Raw genomic sequence first — 19128 nt, 5'->3', positions numbered from 1 at the left:
AGTTGAGTTTTTGGTTTAGTAGGTTTTAGGAATTCAAAATCTAACTCAGCTGCTAGGTTTGACAGTTTTAAGAAATAAGAAGTGGAGTTTTTGGTTTATTAGGTTTTAGGAATTTTGTTTTATTAGGATTCGTAGAGTTTTAAAAAATAAGAAGTTAAGTTTGTACGTGTGTTTTGGAAATAAGAAGGTGCGAATTTGTAATGTAGTGGGAGCTTCCATGGCTATCGAACCTGTGACATCCGATCCTTCATTAAACTTCCACTTAATTTATACAAAGACGATTAATCAAACCCGTGACATCGAATCCTTCAGGAAATTTCCATTGAATATTAGTTTCTGCAGCAGAGAGGGAGAAGGTGATTGCAATAAAAAAGGGTGATGCAATTGCCCTACATTTTTGTGTTGTTACCTGGTGGTGCAACAAAGATGACGTTAAGCTTGTTGTTCTTTTCTTGGGTCCAACCTCTAAAGCCGACAAAACTGGTGAATTTATGCTGTTTTGGACGGAATAGATTTTGACATTGAAGGATGTTCAAACCTATATTGGGATGACCTTGCTAGGTACCTCTCTGGATATAGCAAGAAAGGTAAGTAGGTGTATTTGACTGCTGCACCACAATGTCCATTTCCTGATGCTTGGGTTGGGGGTGCCTTGAAAACAGGCCTTTTCGATTATGTTTGTGTGCAATTTTACAGCAATCTCCCTTGTCAGTATGCCTCAGGAAGTATTACCAATATTGAAGATGCATGGAAGCAATCTCCTCGGGCAGCTGGCAGTGGATTCATTCCTGTCAACGATCTCACTTCTGAAGTGCTTCCGGCTATCAAAGGGTCAAGCAAGTATGGAGGCGTCGCAGGGGATTTGTTCTCTGAAGTGTTACAACCACACCAGAGATCTTCTGTCTAGAACTTACATGATGCGCCCAGGTTCCAGTTGAAAAGGCCCTCAAAAGACCATTTGTGATGATTGAAGCATCGATCTAACGCTCAATCTGCAGCACAGTACGTTCTCCATATAGATCCCTTTGTATGGCCTTTATCTTCCACCTCTCAGTATGCCTAATATGGTTTTGCAGCTCTCAGTCAAGCAGCTCGGCAGCTAAGTCTAACCTCTTGTTTCTAAAATCCTCCCTGTTGATGGTTGATAGAAGCAAATTCACAGAAGTGGCATCATCCAGATTGATATGAATCATTCTGACCAATTTCTTTGTCGGATGGCATACCAAGGGCAAAAAGAAACACATATAAAAGAATTGTGCAATACACTCTTATGTATATTTGGGTATGTTTGTCTTTTTAAAGCTTTCCTTGTAATCATATATCCCTCACGGTGACAGTGAGGTCAAGGCCTATCTACTGTTGCCATTGTTGGGTATACAAATGCGGTATGTCATTCTAAATTTGATCGTTCTATTATTGACTTAAATAAAAATTCAGAGAATCTGGTTCCATTGTCTCATTAACAAATCTCTATCGACCTATGTGTTCTGTAACAGGGCAAATCAACTTTAGTTAACGCACTTTCAGAAAGTGATCTGTACAGTGATGATCGGTAATTACCCACAGATCCCGTTTCAAGTGTAGGGCCAATTACGTTAAATATTACTGATGTTGCATGTTTGCTTGTACAACCAATTTGCAGATTATTTGCCACAGTGGATCCTCGAGTGAGAAGTGTTATGCTTCCATCTGGGTAATTATTAATGAGAACGTTGAGTACTTTATATATCCAACCTTTTGAAATTTGAAGGAAGCAGAGCTCCTTTGGAGCACGTCTTTCAAATAGTGAGTTTGATTTGTTTGTACTGTTTGTATGAATATAGGAGGAAAGTGCTTCTTAGTGATACTGTGGGGTTTATCTCCGATTTGCCCGTGCAGGTATGAGGAAGAGATGCATAAAACTCTAAATTTTCCATGGGTTAAAAGTTTTCCTCTTGGTTGTTTGTGTTTGTGTTTGTGTTTTTTTTACTTTTTGTACAATTTTTTTGCTGAGTGACATCTCAAGGTTTTCTTTTCATTTTTCCTGTAGTTAGTGGAAGCATTTCATGCAACTCTCGAAGAAGTGGTAGAAGCTGATCTTCTTGTGGTATGAAGAATTTGTTGCGTCGCTAATCTTATAGTAAAGTAATTGTTCATCTAAGAGTTTATTTTAGTCTCAATGGACTATAGTAACTATTCATACATAAGTTAGCACTTCTTTTTGAGTTTCTGATTAGACTTTTGATCTCCTGAACTTCAGTAAGTCCTAATATTAGAAGAATGCTTGAATTTGGGATAGCAAATAATGTCTCCTTTCCAGAATTCTGAAATCCAATGTGAATAACGGTGCATTTTGAGTATTTGTTCAGATTCATTGATCACAATCCTTTTTGGTAGGATGTAGAAGTAATATTCCCATGAAACATTGGTGAAATCAGACCATTTAGACCAGATAATTATAATCTTTAATTGTTGAGCAATTAGGAGTCACTTTTCCTTATTCCCAGGATCAACCAATGCATAGTATAATAGACAAAGCCGTTGACTTTGCCCTTTGGAGGCCACGCCATTTGAGATTTTAAATATCATATGGGCTTCATTGTTGGGTGGTCTGTAGTGAGAACTGTGAGATGAAGTGTTATATTGTAGTTAACCTTAGCTCGTGTCTGTTTATTTTTTATTGAAACTCTAAATTAAGAAACATATTTTTTACTATCTTATACAGCTACTCTATCAGTATAGTCCAGTATATTGGTCCTGTGGTATCAATGTTGTTTAACAGGAAGAAGTGCCCTTGATTGAAGAGTGTAGAGATGATCGATAGTGTGCGACCACCTAGCGCCAATCTTTTTGCTCATACCACTTCCACATATGCCACTTCCACATATCTTCATACACAAACATATCTTTTTGATTGAAGAGTATAGAGATAAGATACTTCATACACATATGCCACTTCCACTATCCCTGCTTACGCACAAAGGTTCGGTGGCATTCACAAAGACCATACTAATGACTCTATGCTCATGGCCTACGAAGGATTGCAAATGAGAAAAGTTCTGCAAGGATAGAAACAATATTTATTTTTTATAATCTGTCAAGTTCCGCTCTTCCTACTTGATCCTGCAAGCTCCAGAAGAGAGCTTTCCAGAACGCCTATCAATCTTTCAGGAACTCTGAAAACTTGATTGCAATGTGCGAAGTATGTTGTACTGCAGAGTAAAATAAATAAAATGCAAATACCTGTGAGTGGAATAGGAGGATGAAGGCAATTATCTTTTTAATTAATGAAATAGATCGTGGAAAATGTTTGTACGTATTATCTATGATCTATGATGGTCCAATATCGTTAATTTTCAAAATCGAATTTACATAATAAATAGAATGACTCAGAATCTTAAGACCTTGAATCTGTCTACATAATAAACAAACTTGATAAGAAACATTACAATATGATCACCATTAGATAGACAATTCATACAATCCTGAAGACTTGCAACAATAATTTCTAAAGTTATATTACATTTTCAACCAAAAAAAACTCCTACTGACATATTTCTGATTACTGCTGCTAGAGGAACAACGCCATTCAACCTTAAGCAAACTTAATATAGCTTTCCACGTCAAATGAGGTTAAACTTCCTATGATATTTGAGCATGCTCTAGTCCTCCTTGTATAAGATCCCATAAGATTCCACTCCATTTAGCAATTCATAAAATTCGATGTCTCTTTCTCGCTTTGAACACTGGGAAGCCAAAACTTCCCATCCACCAAAATATTGGTAATATTATTTTCCCCATTCCTCCAATATTTAATATCAACATTTTTTCCCTGTTTCTGACAAAGCTAATAAAGCATTGTGAGTGGTTGTTGTTGTAGATTTTCAAGCGCAACGATAGGCTCCAACAGTGGACTAAAGACCTACCATCAACATTATATAACTTTATAACTAACAAAAAACAAAAACAGCATCTTCAAAAACTCAGAGTAACTTTTTACCTCCCACATAAACTTCAAATCAAATTTGGCATTCACGTATACAGCCGCAGCAACTGGTTCGATGATATCCGCTAGGACTTTTGGTGCTTTTACCTTTCCTCCAAACGCTGAGATCTCGCAAGCTTGTTCTTCTTTTTTAATTGCTAATGAAAATTCATTAACCTATCAAAACAATATACAAACCCGAATATCAGAGCATACAAATAATTGGAACAACATTAGTAGTGGACTTTCTCTTCAGTATATTTGAAACATAATTTCCCTGTTGATTCGTGGCCAAAGGTTTAAATCAAGTTCACTGTTCACTCTTAAAGCAAAGCCGCTTCATCGTAATGAAGCGCCCTCAGCTTGGTGAAGTCGATTGGGAGTTGTAAACTTACGTCTTTCCATGGCGCCATCACAAGAACTTCGGACCTAAAAATGGTTTTATGAATGAACGGACTGAATCATTTTATTTTTATGTTTTCTGCAGAAATCGCATACATGACTTAAAACCGGAAGCTCAAACGGGATCCGCACGGGGCTTGTTTACTTCCACATCCCACGCCGAATTTGCTAGCTTTGACTCAACAAACTTCATTGGTGTGAAACAGGGAGGGCATTAGTTCGCCTTTCATCAACTCGGGCTTCTTTACAATCATGTTAGAAGCGGGGTATACAAAGGCTGTTTTCATTGGCCATGATCACGTTAATGACTTCGCGGGCAAGTTAAGCGGTATACATCTTTGCTATTTGGGGGTTGGTACCATGCTTATGGTCAGCCGGGTGGGATAGAAGGGCTAGAGTGGTCCTTGCGACCTTGGAAAAAGCAGAGATGAAGGGTTAGGGAACATAGAAAGTCCATCGAATTGAAGCGCCTTGATGACGAACACCTCACGACAATCGATCCTCAAGTCCTCTGGACCAAGAGCTCTGCTCGTAAGCTTCTCTCTATCATTTCTCTTTCAGTTGACCATCTAAAAGACTAAAATGAATTGTATACCCCTTCAAGTTCAATAATCCGTTTATCAGTGTCTCATCATGGGTGCGTAGATGACTCGTTTCTGACCTCATTGGGCACAACAACAAATTTATCTAAGTTGTTTCTTTGACTACCTACGGCTTCTTAAATTACAGGTTGCAGATGTTTGGTCCTGTGGCGTGACTCTATATGTGATGTTGATAGGAGTTTACCCATTTGAGGATACCTTGGATCCTATAAATCTCCGGAAGACTATAGGGGTGAGTTCACTTGACTCTAAGCTTCTAATGAAAAAATCTATTGATCATAAATAAAATATGTACAATTGGAATACGACCATCGGTTTGTATTTTCTTCTGAAAAAGGATGGAAACTAATGACACCTTCTAACAGGTATTACATCTAATTGTGTGAAAACCATAATCCTTAGGCCACATAATCAATATTAGAGCTATATAAAATCCTTATATGACCTACTTGGCGACTCAATAAAAAATTAAAATAAAAAATACTGACCTTGGAAGTATCAAGAAGAACTACGCCGTCAAGAAGAAGCGGTCGGTGATCTTTGGATCTAATCGGTCCTTTGGAAGAAAAAGCCTACTTTTCGATTGGGCCGAAAAAAATGGAAATGAAGACAGGGAGTCAGAAGGGAGCTGATTCAATGGGATCTCCTCTTTCTATTCCTTTCTCTTCTAGTAATCAATCATAAAGAAGTAGTTGCAGATCAAGCAGAAAAGGTGGCCCCAAGTTCCCTTTCTTGAAGAAGCGAGAGATGTAGCGATAACTGCACCATTCAAGATCAATCCTTGTATCCAGAGATAGATGGGCGAAACTCGTTCAAAGTTGAACTGATTCTTATCGCAAGCTGGTCTACCTCTATTGTTTCGGGTATTTCCTTTAGAAACTTGCTTACTGGTCTTACCGCAACCAGAAGGCAAGAAGACTATCTTACGATCTGACCATAGGTTCAGCTTCTATCGTTGCTATTTATCTAAGTTGTTTCTTTGACTACCTACGGCTTCTTAAATTACAGGTTGCAGATGTTTGGTCCTGTGGTGACTCTATATGTGATGTTGATAGGAGTTTACCCATTTGAGGATACACGGGATCCTATAAATCTCAGGAAGACTATAGGGGTGAGTTCACTTGACTCTAAGCTTCTAATGAAAAATCTATTGATCATAAATAAAATATGTACAATTGGAATACGACCATCGGTTTGTATTTTCTTCCGAAAAAGGATGGAAACTAATGACACCTTCTAGCGGTATTACATCTAATTGTGTGAAAACCATAATCCTTAGGCCACATAATCAATATTAGAGCTATATAAAATCCTTCTATGACCTACTTGGCGACTCAATAAAAAATTAAAATAAAAATACTGACCTTGGAAGTATCAAGAAGAACTACGTCCCTCAAGAAGCGGTCGGTGATAATTGGATCTAATCTGGTCCTTTGGAAGAAAAAGCCTACTTTCGATTGGGCCGAAAAAAATGGAAATGAAGACAGGGGAGTCGGAAGGGAGCTGATTCAATGGGATCTCCTCTTTCTATTCCTTTCTCTTCTAGTAATCAATCATAAAGAAGTAGTTGCAGATCAAGCAGAAAAGGTGGCCTCAAGTTCCCTTTCTTCGAAGGCGAGATAGATGCGCGCGATAACTGCACCATTCAAGATCAATCCTTGTATCCAGAGATAGATGGGCGAAACTCGTTCAAAGTTGAACTGATTCTTATCGCAAGCTGGTCTACCTCTATTGTTTGAATTATTTCCTTTAGAAACTTGCTTATTGGTCTTACGAAACCGGAAGGCAAGAAGACTATCTTACGATCGACCATAGGTTAAACTTTCTATCGTTGCTATTTATCTAAGTTGTTTCTTTGACTACCTACGGCTTCTTAAATTACAGGTTGCAGATGTTTGGTCCGGTGGCGTGACTCTATATGTGATGTTGATAGGAGTTTACCCATTTGAGGATACACGGGATCCTATAAATCTCGGAAGACTATAGGGGTGAGTTCACTTGACTCTAAGCTTCTAATGAAAAAATCTATTGATCATAAATAAAATATGTACAATTGGAATACGACCATCGGTTTGTATTTTCTTCTGAAAAAGGATGGAAACTAATGACACCTTCTAACAGGTATTACATCTAATTGTGTGAAAACCATAATCCTTAGGCCACATAATCAATATTAGAGCTATATAAAATCCTTATATGACCTACTTGGCGACTCAATAAAAAAATTAAAATAAAAATACTGACCTTGAAGTATCAAGAAGAACTACGCCCCAAGAAGCGGTCGGTGATCTTGGATCTAATCTGTCCTTTGGAAGAAAAAGCCTACTTTCGATTGGGCCGAAAAAATGGAAATGAAGACAGGAGTCGGAAGGGAGCTGATTCAATGGGATCTCCTCTTTCTATTCCTTTCTCTTCTAGTAATCAATCATAAAGAAGTAGTTGCAGATCAAGCAGAAAAGGTGGCCTCAAGTTCCCTTTCTTCGAAGGCGAGATGCGCGCGATAACTGCACCATTCAAGATCAATCCTTGTATCCAGAGATAGATGGGCGAAACTCGTTCAAAGTTGAACTGATTCTTATCGCAAGCTGGTCTACCTCTATTGTTTCGGGTATTTCCTTTAGAAACTTGCTTACTGGTCTTACGCTAAACTGGAAAGGCAAAGAAGACTATCTTACGATCTGACCATAGGTTCAGCTTCTATCGTTGCTATTTATCTCATCTCTTAAAATATATCGGAAATTCGACCATAGGTTAATTTTAAATCAAGGGTTCTCGAGTTACTAAAGAGGTGTTTTTTTTTTTCTTGGTTCAAGCTAAATTGGTTTTGGAGAAAAAAGGTCAAGAGAGGGTTGGGCGAGTTGAGAGGACGGACTTTGATCTTAACAACATATGCATGAATAAAAAGAGATTAGGAGAACCAAATAAATAAAGAATAAAAGAAGGAGAAAGTAGCAAATCTAGGGAGGTCAAACTAATTTATAAAGTTGCCTTTTTTTTAGGAGTGTATGAGAATGCACGGTTTGGAAAATAGAGTGATATGGTGAGGAGAGTTGATAGGAGTTTACCCATTTGAGGATACCTTGGATCCTATAAATCTCCGGAAGACTATAGGGGTGAGTTCACTTGACTCTAAGCTTCTAATGAAAAAATCTATTGATCATAAATAAAATATGTACAATTGGAATACGACCATCGGTTTGTATTTTCTTCTGAAAAAGGATGGAAACTAATGACACCTTCTAACAGGTATTACATCTAATTGTGTGAAAACCATAATCCTTAGGCCACATAATCAATATTAGAGCTATATAAAATCCTTATATGACCTACTTGGCGACTCAATAAAAAAATTAAAATAAAAATACTGACCTTGGAAGTATCAAGAAGAACTACGTCTGAAGAAGCGGTCGGTGATACTGGATCTAATCTGGTCACTGGAAGAAAAAGCCTACTTTCGATTGGACGAAAAAAATGGAAATGAAGACAGGAGAAGGGAGCTGATTCAATGGGATCTCCTCTTTCTATTCCTTTCTCTTCTAGTAATCAATCATAAAGAAGTAGTTGCAGATCAAGCAGAAAAGGTGGCCTCAAGTTCCCTTTCTTCGAAGGCGAGATGCGCGCGATAACTGCACCATTCAAGATCAATCCTTGTATCCAGAGATAGATGGGCGAAACTCGTTCAAAGTTGAACTGATTCTTATCGCAAGCTGGTCTACCTCTATTGTTTCGGGTATTTCCTTTAGAAACTTGCTTACTGGTCTTACCGCAACCAGAAGGCAAGAAGACTATCTTACGATCTGACCATAGGTTCAGCTTCTATCGTTGCTATTTATCTCATCTCTTAAAATATATCGGAAATTCGACCATAGGTTAATTTTAAATCAAGGGTTCTCGAGTTACTAAAGAGGTGTTTTTTTTTTCTTGGTTCAAGCTAAATTGGTTTTGGAGAAAAAAGGTCAAGAGAGGGTTGGGCGAGTTGAGAGGACCGGACTTTGATCTTAACAACATATGCATGAATAAAAGAGATTAGGAGAACCAAATAAATAAAGAATAAAAGAAGGAGAAAGTAGCAAATCTAGGGAGGTCAAACTAATTTATAAAGTTGCCTTTTTTTTAGGAGTGTATGAGAATGCACGGTTTGGAAAATAGAGTGATATGGTGAGGAGAGTTGATAGGAGTTTACCCATTTGAGGATACCTTGGATCCTATAAATCTCCGGAAGACTATAGGGGTGAGTTCACTTGACTCTAAGCTTCTAATGAAAAAATCTATTGATCATAAATAAAATATGTACAATTGGAATACGACCATCGGTTTGTATTTTCTTCTGAAAAAGGATGGAAACTAATGACACCTTCTAACAGGTATTACATCTAATTGTGTGAAAACCATAATCCTTAGGCCACATAATCAATATTAGAGCTATATAAAATCCTTATATGACCTACTTGGCGACTCAATAAAAAAATTAAAATAAAAATACTGACCTTGGAAGTATCAAGAAGAACTACGTCTGAAGAAGCGGTCGGTGATACTGGATCTAATCTGGTCACTGGAAGAAAAAGCCTACTTTCGATTGGACGAAAAAAATGGAAATGAAGACAGGGAGTCAGAAGGGAGCTGATTCAATGGGATCTCCTCTTTCTATTCCTTTCTCTTCTAGTAATCAATCATAAAGAAGTAGTTGCAGATCAAGCAGAAAAGGTGGCCTCAAGTTCCCTTTCTTCGAAGGCGAGATGCGCGCGATAACTGCACCATTCAAGATCAATCCTTGTATCCAGAGATAGATGGGCGAAACTCGTTCAAAGTTGAACTGATTCTTATCGCAAGCTGGTCTACCTCTATTGTTTCGGGTATTTCCTTTAGAAACTTGCTTACTGGTCTTACCGCAACCAGAAGGCAAGAAGACTATCTTACGATCTGACCATAGGTTCAGCTTCTATCATTGCTATTTATCTAAGTTGTTTCTTTGACTACCTACGGCTTCTTAAATTACAGGTTGCAGATGTTTGGTCCTGTGGCGTGACTCTATATGTGATGTTGATAGGAGTTTACCCATTTGAGGATACCTTTGATCCTATAAATCTCCGGAAGACTATAGGGGTGAGTTCACTTGACTCTAAGCTTCTAATGAAAAAATCTATTGATCATAAATAAAATATGTACAATTGGAATACGACCATCGGTTTGTATTTTCTTCTGAAAAAGGATGGAAACTAATGACACCTTCTAACAGGTATTACATCTAATTGTGTGAAAACCATAATCCTTAGGCCACATAATCAATATTAGAGCTATATAAAATCCTTATATGACCTACTTGGCGACTCAATAAAAAAATTAAAATAAAAATACTGACCTTGGAAGTATCAAGAAGAACTACGCCCTGAAGAAGCGGTCGGTGATCTTTGGATCTAATCTGGTCCTTTGGAAGAAAAAGCCTACTTTCGATTGGACGAAAAAAATGGAAATGAAGACAGGGAGTCAGAAGGGAGCTGATTCAATGGGATCTCCTCTTTCTATTCCTTTCTCTTCTAGTAATCAATCATAAAGAAGTAGTTGCAGATCAAGCAGAAAAGGTGGCCTCAAGTTCCCTTTCTTCGAAGGCGAGATCTTGTGCGATAACTGCACCATTCAAGATCAATCCTTGTATCCGAGATAGATAGATGGGCTTAAACTCGTTCAAAGTTGAACTGATTCTTATCGCAAGCTGGTCTACCTCTATTGTTTCGGGTATTTCCTTTAGAAACTTGCTTACCGGTCTTACGCAACTGAGAAGGCAAGAAGACTATCTTACGATCGACCATAGGTTTAAACTTCTATCGTTGCTATTTATCTCATCTCTTAAAATATATCGGAAATTGACCATAGGTTAATTTTAAATCAAGGGTTCTCGAAGTTACTAAAGAGGTTTTTTTTTTTTTCTTGGTTCAAGCTAAATTGGTTTTGGAGAAAAAAGGTCAAGAGAGGGTTGAAGAGTTGAGAGGACCGGACTTTGATCTTAACAACATATGCATGAATAAAAGAGATTAGGAGAACCAAATAAATAAAGAATAAAAGAAGGAGAAAGTAGCAAATCTAGGGAGGTCAAACTAATTTATAAAGTTGCCTTTTTTTTAGGAGTGTATGAGAATGCACGGTTTGGAAAATAGAGTGATATGGTGAGGAGAGAGATAAGGTGCAAGCTTTTATATATATATATATATAGATGGGCAAACAATTGGATAGATGCTAATGTTTAGGGTTCAAGGTAAATGAGGGTACGGCTGGTCCGGCCCTCAAAGCATGAGAGTTTCATTGTTTGAGGGCTGGGCCAGCCCGACCCAGCCCATTTGACACCACTAGTTTCACCCGCTTAGTTACTTTCCCATTATTTCATTTAGTTACTCGTTATGGGCACCTTTCATTTTGTATTGGGCGGATTTAAAAAAAATTATTACAAGTTTACCATTGACCCAAAAATCATATTTTGTCTTTGGACCACCAAGTAACTTGTTGCTTTTCTCTTCAACCAAACGCGAAAGCTTCAAAATAAGGATTATCCACTCTAGCTCAGCCTCACGCAAGAGACCCATAGTGACTACTAGCTCCGGGACAAGGTTCATCTTCTCAAAGAATAAGAGAAACAATGCCAGCAACTACTTATCCAATCCAAAATTCCAATGTTTTTGTGAAATCAATTCCCAGAGTTGAAAATACGAGAACTTGCGATTCCTACATCTTCCAACAGACTAAGAAAAAAGGGATCAAACCAGCATTAGCCTCCTCATCAGAACAGAAGACTCCAAACTCCTCATATAGGGAGGCCCCCCTCTATGTATAATTCCTAGTGGGTAAATAGTCAATCCATCTTGCCGGACTCTTATTGAGAAGCTTGCTACTAACTAAGAGTCCGGTAAGACGGATTGATGAAACCTTACGTTGTGTAAGCTTAAAGAATAGGTGGTCATGTGATGAGATTGGTTGTCACACCCCAAATTTTCAGAAAATCTAAAATAGGGAATTATTCACACCCTATTCCATCTTCTGAAAATCCAGGATAAAACCAAACCCTAATACTCATTATCAACCACGATATTAAAATATTTGATCAAATTAAAACCAAAACAACAACTCTTAATTCACATATAAAAATATTACAATAATTTCAACTTGGAAGACAAGTTAGTTCCGTTTTCCAAAAACGGCGTGTAGTTTCTTCCCAAGTAAGATTTCACCCCCAACATACAAATTCTAAGAATCTCATATAACAGTACTCGTCATTCCAACTTTCCAAAATAACTCACAATATAATACCACTTACATTCCATTTATTAAATGCACATATGACAACCTAATTAAATATGTGTTTGGTATACCTTACCTTTAAGCCAACACGTCGTCTTAGGGTAGGATATTTACGTCCCTGCAGAAAAGATTAATAGATCCTACCCTCCTGCAAAACAGAATTAGACATCACAATAAAATGATTTATCTCAGCCAGTCAAAATTCCATTCATAACCAAACCTCATTTAAGACAATTAAGTCTAATTGATATTACGGTTGCCGTCCCATATTAGGGGAATACCACTTATCATAATACCTTCATCAAGGGTAGTCATTCATATGACATCATTTCGTCATAAAGTTTTCAGCGTGCATAACCATAGATCTCGGACTATCACAAGTCATTAATAGTTTCGTAATAACATATCAAGTTATAGTCATTTCACAGTCACATAGAAATCACTATCATTTACTAATATTATTTACCGTTACACTTCATATCCATAACATTACACAATTCATATACTTTTACTTTAGTATCACTCGTCTACTTATGAGAACGAGGAAAAGTCACAACCAAGGAGTACATTCATCCCTTGTGAGTATCAACTCATACAAACCACGTAAGCATTTATCATAAGAAATCATATACATCATATGCAATAACTCCATCACACGTAAAATCAATATTTTACTTTGCTTATTAATTATCTCGTTGACTCATTTATTTAAAAACACAGCCCAACCTTTAGTTCCTACTCCACGATTTGCACTACACACATTTGCCAAATCACACATATCCGTGTGCCTCACTCACACCGAGTACCACTACAAGACATATGTCCCAAGCGGGATATAAGCTCCAGAAAATATATTTTTATCTTGTAAACTCAGAACTTGTGAGTCACAGACCATCTGGGCTTTCCATACACATAATCACAAAGCCTCCTTTGGGCATAACAAAATATCAGGTCATTCATGGCACATTCAATGAATACCTTGGGTCATTCCCGCCACATTCAAGGAATACCCATCATAACACTAACGGGCCATTCATGGCACATTCAATGAATGCCCGAGTCATTCCGCCACATTCAAGGAATACCCAAACCTACATTCCGTACATTCAAGGAATACGACCAACCCGCAAGGCGAATACCTTAGTTCCTCTCTAGGGCAGTCCAAACTATTGGGTCATTCATGGCACATTCAATGAATACCCGGGTCATTCATGGCACATTCAATGAATACCCATCTATCACATGACATCACAAGTCATAATATCTCATTACCAAATCTCGAGGCATGGAGAGTTCTAAAGATGTGGGCTTACACTTTAAAACATTATTATCACTTATAATTATACTAGCATTACTCATGTCAAAAGCGGACCACACATGTAGAGAGTCATTTCGCGTGTCAAGGCAAATCAAGCACTTAAGCATCATTTAATGTAAACAGACTTATAATCAAACAAATACAATTTACATAACTACACTCATATATACAATATTGTAAATGTTTCGGCAATAAACTGCTTCAACACAACGAGAGCAATGGTAAAGAACACACTAAGAAACAGAGGAATTTGATGTTGGGGGAGATGAAACTGAACCAAATGATGGCTGCCTACGTACCCAAGATCTGTTCTCTAGGGATCAAGTTTCCACGTAGTTCCTTATGAAAAATGGTTTGGTATTTATATCGATAGAGTAGAGAGTCCTTGTAGCTCAAGTAATCTTGTATTTTGAGTAATTGTGATAGAGTATAACTGTCAACTGATAACTATCTCTTTGATAAGAAATGAATCTGGACATAAATCAATGTACATTAGTGGCAAGCCATGTGGCTAAGGTTCAGCCTTAGACACATGAGTTAATGGGCATGTACATTGATCCATGATATTGCGAATTGGGCTTTAGCCCTGTTGATTAAATGAATACAATAGAGACCCCTACTAATGGACGTTTGCCACGTATGTGGGGGTCGAAACAGTAAACAAATAGTTCATTAACCCAAATTCAAGTCCACACACACTAATGTCCAAAACAGATCTATATATACTAAAGTCTATATTCATATACAACTTCTATCTCACACATATATATTTATGTAGTATCAAAACAACAGTACTTTCTAACACAATCACATAGTTATCACACAAACTAATATATATATTATAGATATAGTGACTGCACCTGTACATAAGGCTGCCTACGTATCCAATCTTTTAAGATTAGAATCAAGCCTTACGTAGCTCTTAACCAATTCTCCAAATATTTTAATAATCACGATAAAATAAAACATATAGATATATTTTCATTCCACACCAATATTTTCACGATAGTAAGAATATATCGAAAGTATAATAACCACTGACCATCTAATGCCATCATGTAACCACCCAACTATATCTATTTTAAACTTGAGCTAATTCTAACAACCTTGTTAATCCGTGCCTTGACAGACAACCCACCATTGGATCTGCCTAAAATTTGTATATGTCATTTAACTGGATATCAAGAATCTATGGATTAAATTTGAGGTCAATCCGATAATAGGTTGACCTCCATCTAAACAGAAACAAAGGACAGCACCCATCAGTTTTCTGGTGTAGTTTCTACTACGACTAGTCCCACTAATGGAAGCCTCGACAGATATCAAGCCATTGGATAAATCTAAAAATCTAATATGGAAGACTAAAATGTGTCAGGAAACTATAGATTAAATTTCATACAAATTCGAGTACGGAAAGGTCACCATCTAAGAAGAAACAAAAGACTGCACACTGCAGTTTTTCTGGTGTAGAAACACTAGGACCTGTCATGCTTATGCGCACCTCGACAGAAATCCAACCGTTGGATCTGTCTAAAATTTTAATATGTCAGACTACAATGTGTCAGAAAACTATGGATTAAATTTCATACAAATCCGAGTATGGAAACGACACCATCTAAGCAGAAACAAAAGACTGCACACTGCAGTTTTTCTGGTGTAGAAACACTACGACGTGTCACGCTTATGCGCGCCTTGACAGAAATCCAACCGTTGGATCTGTCTAAAATTTTAATATGTCAGACTACAATGTGTCAGGAAACTATGGATTAAATATGAGAGACATCCGTGTGCGGAAAGATCTCCATCTGAACAGAATTAAAAGACTGCGCAGACAACTTTTCTAGAATGGTGTTTACTGTTAACTGTTCATCTTCTTCACAAAACTCTATACAATTTATTAATGGCTTTATCCTCCCAATATACAATCCATATGATCACACATAACAAACAACATATCCTATTTCTATGGAAACAATAAAAGAAATAAATATAACTCACCTTATTAAGTCTACAAGATGTAAACAACTATGAATATCAATAGTGCGGTGAGCCCAATACTTTGCGTCCCCTTTTTCTCTTTTCTTCCTCTTCCCCTTCTTTTTATTGGAGGCTAGGGTTTTGATTTTGAATAATCATATTTTTACAGAGAAAATTCGCAGCTCTTATTTATTCCATGTTTTAAGTCTGTTTAAGGTAACCTATGGGCCTCCAATGGGTCTAAAAACACCCAAGGTCCATACCTATATGAATGGGTACATTTTAACAATCTTTTCAAGCCCAAAATGATTATAAAATACCCACATAAGTTCTAACAAACAATTCAAGTAAAAACATTAACTTTTCTTTTTAAAAATCAACAATAGCTAAACAAATTCTAGAATAAGCTAGACTTCATAATATAATTGTTATTTTCAATCAAATAATTTAATTTATGTTGTTTAAAAATTGGGGTTGTTATATTGGTAGTCAAATATTCATGCTTTGAAAACAAGACGTGAGTAAATATTTTCTCTTTCAACAACATTGGGTCCGAAAGCTCGATATCGAAAGAAATTCTATCAAATCGAGAGAAGAGACCCTTGCAAATAAGGGGACCAAACGCTAAAGAGAGAATGCAAAGAAAGGGGAAAGGAGCCACCTGCCTTTAGCTTGGTTTGAAAGCAGGTTTTCAAGAACATCAAAATACCAACCTAGAAACAGACTCAAATACCGATCTATGAACAGGCACAGAACTAAGATCGATTCCTGGCTTAGATCAAAGAGAAGTATTGGCTTAGTGAGAACCAACAAATCATAATGAGATGAATCAGAACAAGGCTTATAACCAACAGATCAATGCTCAAAAGAACCAGTTGATCAACAAGGCTCGGAAGAAACAATGGTCCCTACCTCAGAACAATGGTCCCGTCGCTGCCTCGGAACATCTTGTTGACTCCGACAGAAAGGCAGATCTTGATACCGGTCGTCATGCCTGACCTTATTGTTGGGGTATTTGGCCTTTACAAAGCCAATGAACATTTATTGATTATACATGATGATATTTAATTAAATACACGAATCTTATTATTATGCATATAGGTGAACTAATATCATATGATGAAACCATAAGTTCCATAGGTAATATAATTAGAATAATCAAGCATATGAAGAGTCATGTGTGGGAGATTTGATTGTATCTATTTACCTAGAATGCTCATAGTTAGGGGTGAAGTGGGACGCTTCACTTATAAGACTGTAATATACATAACTGCTATATGATAGGATGATGATATCTCAATCATTTGAGTATGACTCTAAGTTTGTATATTGGTGTAGTCACATGACTGACACTGAGGGGATCAAAGTGAGAACACACTATAAATTCACTGTTATAGTTAGTGTGCAAATCTCACACTACCAATTAATCCCTAGACTTGAAGAATTGTGAAAATTCATTGTGTCTCAAATTTATTACTTTGAAACGTTAAAAAGTAATGTATATTCATAGACTAGACTTAACGTTTTGGATAATAAATGTAGGACGTCTTGAATCACGAATTTTAATAAAGGATCCACCACTCTACGGAGTTATGTATTAGAAAATTGTGACATAACTAATTGAGCTCAAACACGGCCGGTATAAGAAATAGTTTCTTAATGCTCAATTGATGTTAAATGTCAAATTGGGTCAATTAGACATGAGTGTGACAGTGAAGAACAAATTTCCAATGGTCTAATTGTGAATACAAATAAGGTGGAGGGACTTAGATATAATTAATGGTAGGAAAGGACTTTCTTGAAAGTTCAGGGGCCTTATTGTAAATATGGATTTGTTAATGGGCACTTTCCATATTAAAGAGATATATATTAAAAGTGTTTTAATATATCAAGTACAAGTACTTGTATGACAAGGACTTGTCCTCTTAAGATAAGACTTGGAATCCTAAGTGGATCCCACTACACACACACTTACGTATTCTCAAAGTTTCTCTATATAAGAGAATGATTTTTTGGAGAAAGGGACTATTAGTCTTTCCAGGAAAAGTACAACTAAAAGTAGGAGAAAATCAAAAGTGTTTTGTGGTGTGTTGTGTGGTGAATACTACTAGAAGGCTGAAGATTAAGTGATTTGGATTCAGCTTTGGAAAGTTTCCATTTACTGTCAATCTCCAATTCTGACGGCTTTGAAGGTATTTTTCTTTTAATTTCTTTTTTGATCAATAATAGATTATCATGTTAAAGATGTAGGATTAAAGTAATCCCAATAAGTGGTATCAGAGCGGGTCATGCTATAATATATTTTTGATTTAATAGAATAATTAGATCTGAAAATTGTATATAAGATATATAGTAATTTCATATCTGCATGTTCTAAGAAATAAAAGTTCAATTTTTTTTAAGTATTGAAACATACTATTTAAAATTGAAAAAGAAAAAGATATATTAACATTGTTAACATAAGATGTTAGCTTAATTAATATGGTTTTAAAAGGTGAGTGCTAAAAAGAAAATAGAAAGCATACATGTTTATTTTGTATGGTACAATTTTTTTTTGGATAGATCAGCACAAGGCATGCATTGGTCAATTTCTACTGTTGGTTATAACTGACACTCTATAGAGTCTGGTTTATCATCTTGTACATCAGCATAGTCAGTAGACCTTTTGACATGCTAAGCATGTAAGACTCTTTAGATAATGGCCTGAAAAGAACTATTTTTTTAAGGACCACATGCCCTAATAAAGGACGGAAATTTTCTTTGAAGAAAAGTGCATAGTTTCTATACTATTATGTCATAGGAATATTTTGTCTTGATAAGTAAACATGGGGAGTTGGACGTGAGTACTTACTGTTAGTTGCTTAGGGACTCTGCCCTTTAGTGCATGCCCTTATTACTTGTTGTACATGGATTTTTGTTATGCTTAAGCTTTAAACCAATAGGCAGAAGCATTATTTGCTTTTTAGGGGGGGGTTTTTTTTTTTTGAAAATTGTATTAGGTCACATGGAAGTAAAAGACGAGATTTGTTTTTTAGACATGTGCATAGTTTTTGTGTACTGACACTTGTAGGAGATATATGTAAATCATGTATATGTCAAATATGTACATCAGACATGGTTTTGCATAAACACATGTGCGGGTTTGGAAGTAATCACTTTCATTCATAGTTGATATAGTTGTTGGACCCTTGTCTACTGACACATGCAGGAGATGCTTATAAGGTTTTTAAGGTTTGTTTGGGTTATTGAGATAGATAACTGAAAATGCTTTTATCTATATATTAACGGTAAAGTAATAGTTGAAATTCATGTGCTATGGTATGTTATTGATTTAGTATCACAATGATATATTTACCCTTATTTATTGTTGGCATGAGATGCATAGTTCGTTAAATAGGTAGTATATCATTGCTAATTAGTGACATACATAATGTTATATTCATATTAAGAGTTGTCGATATATGTTGATCATTAATTGTTAATACCTTCAGGTTATATAAAGCAAGTGGTAAAGGCATTTAATTTACGAATTGAATCCTTTGCTACACAGTTATCAATTCAATAGGAATTATATTTTT

At 36.4% G+C, this 19128-nt stretch overlaps 1 protein-coding gene and 1 long non-coding RNA gene across 4 annotated transcripts; one reads left to right on the top strand and one right to left on the bottom strand.

The window, feature by feature from the left end:
- The first annotated feature begins 605 nt into the window (after window positions 1-605).
- Window positions 606-2179, top strand: LOC147522088 (uncharacterized). 3 transcript variants are annotated; one of them, XR_015194936.1, is made up of 5 exons: window positions 606-1002; window positions 1077-1385; window positions 1497-1552; window positions 1643-1878; window positions 2030-2179. It is a non-coding gene; the product is annotated as an uncharacterized LOC147522088 (long non-coding RNA). The 3 variants fall into 3 exon arrangements; XR_015194942.1 differs by having other exon boundaries at window positions 618-1385; window positions 1643-1693; window positions 1824-1878; window positions 2030-2178; XR_015194935.1 differs by having other exon boundaries at window positions 673-1385; window positions 2030-2178.
- A 1562-nt stretch (window positions 2180-3741) lies between these two features.
- LOC147522087 (ribonuclease 3-like protein 2) lies at window positions 3742-11543 on the bottom strand. Its single transcript, XM_086567135.1, has 4 exons — window positions 11409-11543; window positions 5457-5540; window positions 3980-4141; window positions 3742-3901 (listed from the first exon to the last, which is right to left on the bottom strand). The coding sequence occupies exons 1-4, from the start codon at window positions 11541-11543 to the stop codon at window positions 3827-3829; spliced, it is 456 nt and encodes a 151-aa protein (XP_086423261.1). The 3' UTR covers window positions 3742-3826.
- Between the last annotated feature and the right edge of the window lie 7585 nt (window positions 11544-19128).

Source organism: Coptis chinensis, chromosome 1 (assembly GCF_015680905.1).
Source record: "Coptis chinensis isolate HL-2020 chromosome 1, ASM1568090v1, whole genome shotgun sequence".
NCBI classification, from domain to species: domain Eukaryota; kingdom Viridiplantae; phylum Streptophyta; class Magnoliopsida; order Ranunculales; family Ranunculaceae; genus Coptis; species Coptis chinensis.
The sequence above is the reverse complement of the archived record's forward strand: the minus strand, read 5'-3'. Positions and strand labels throughout refer to the sequence as shown.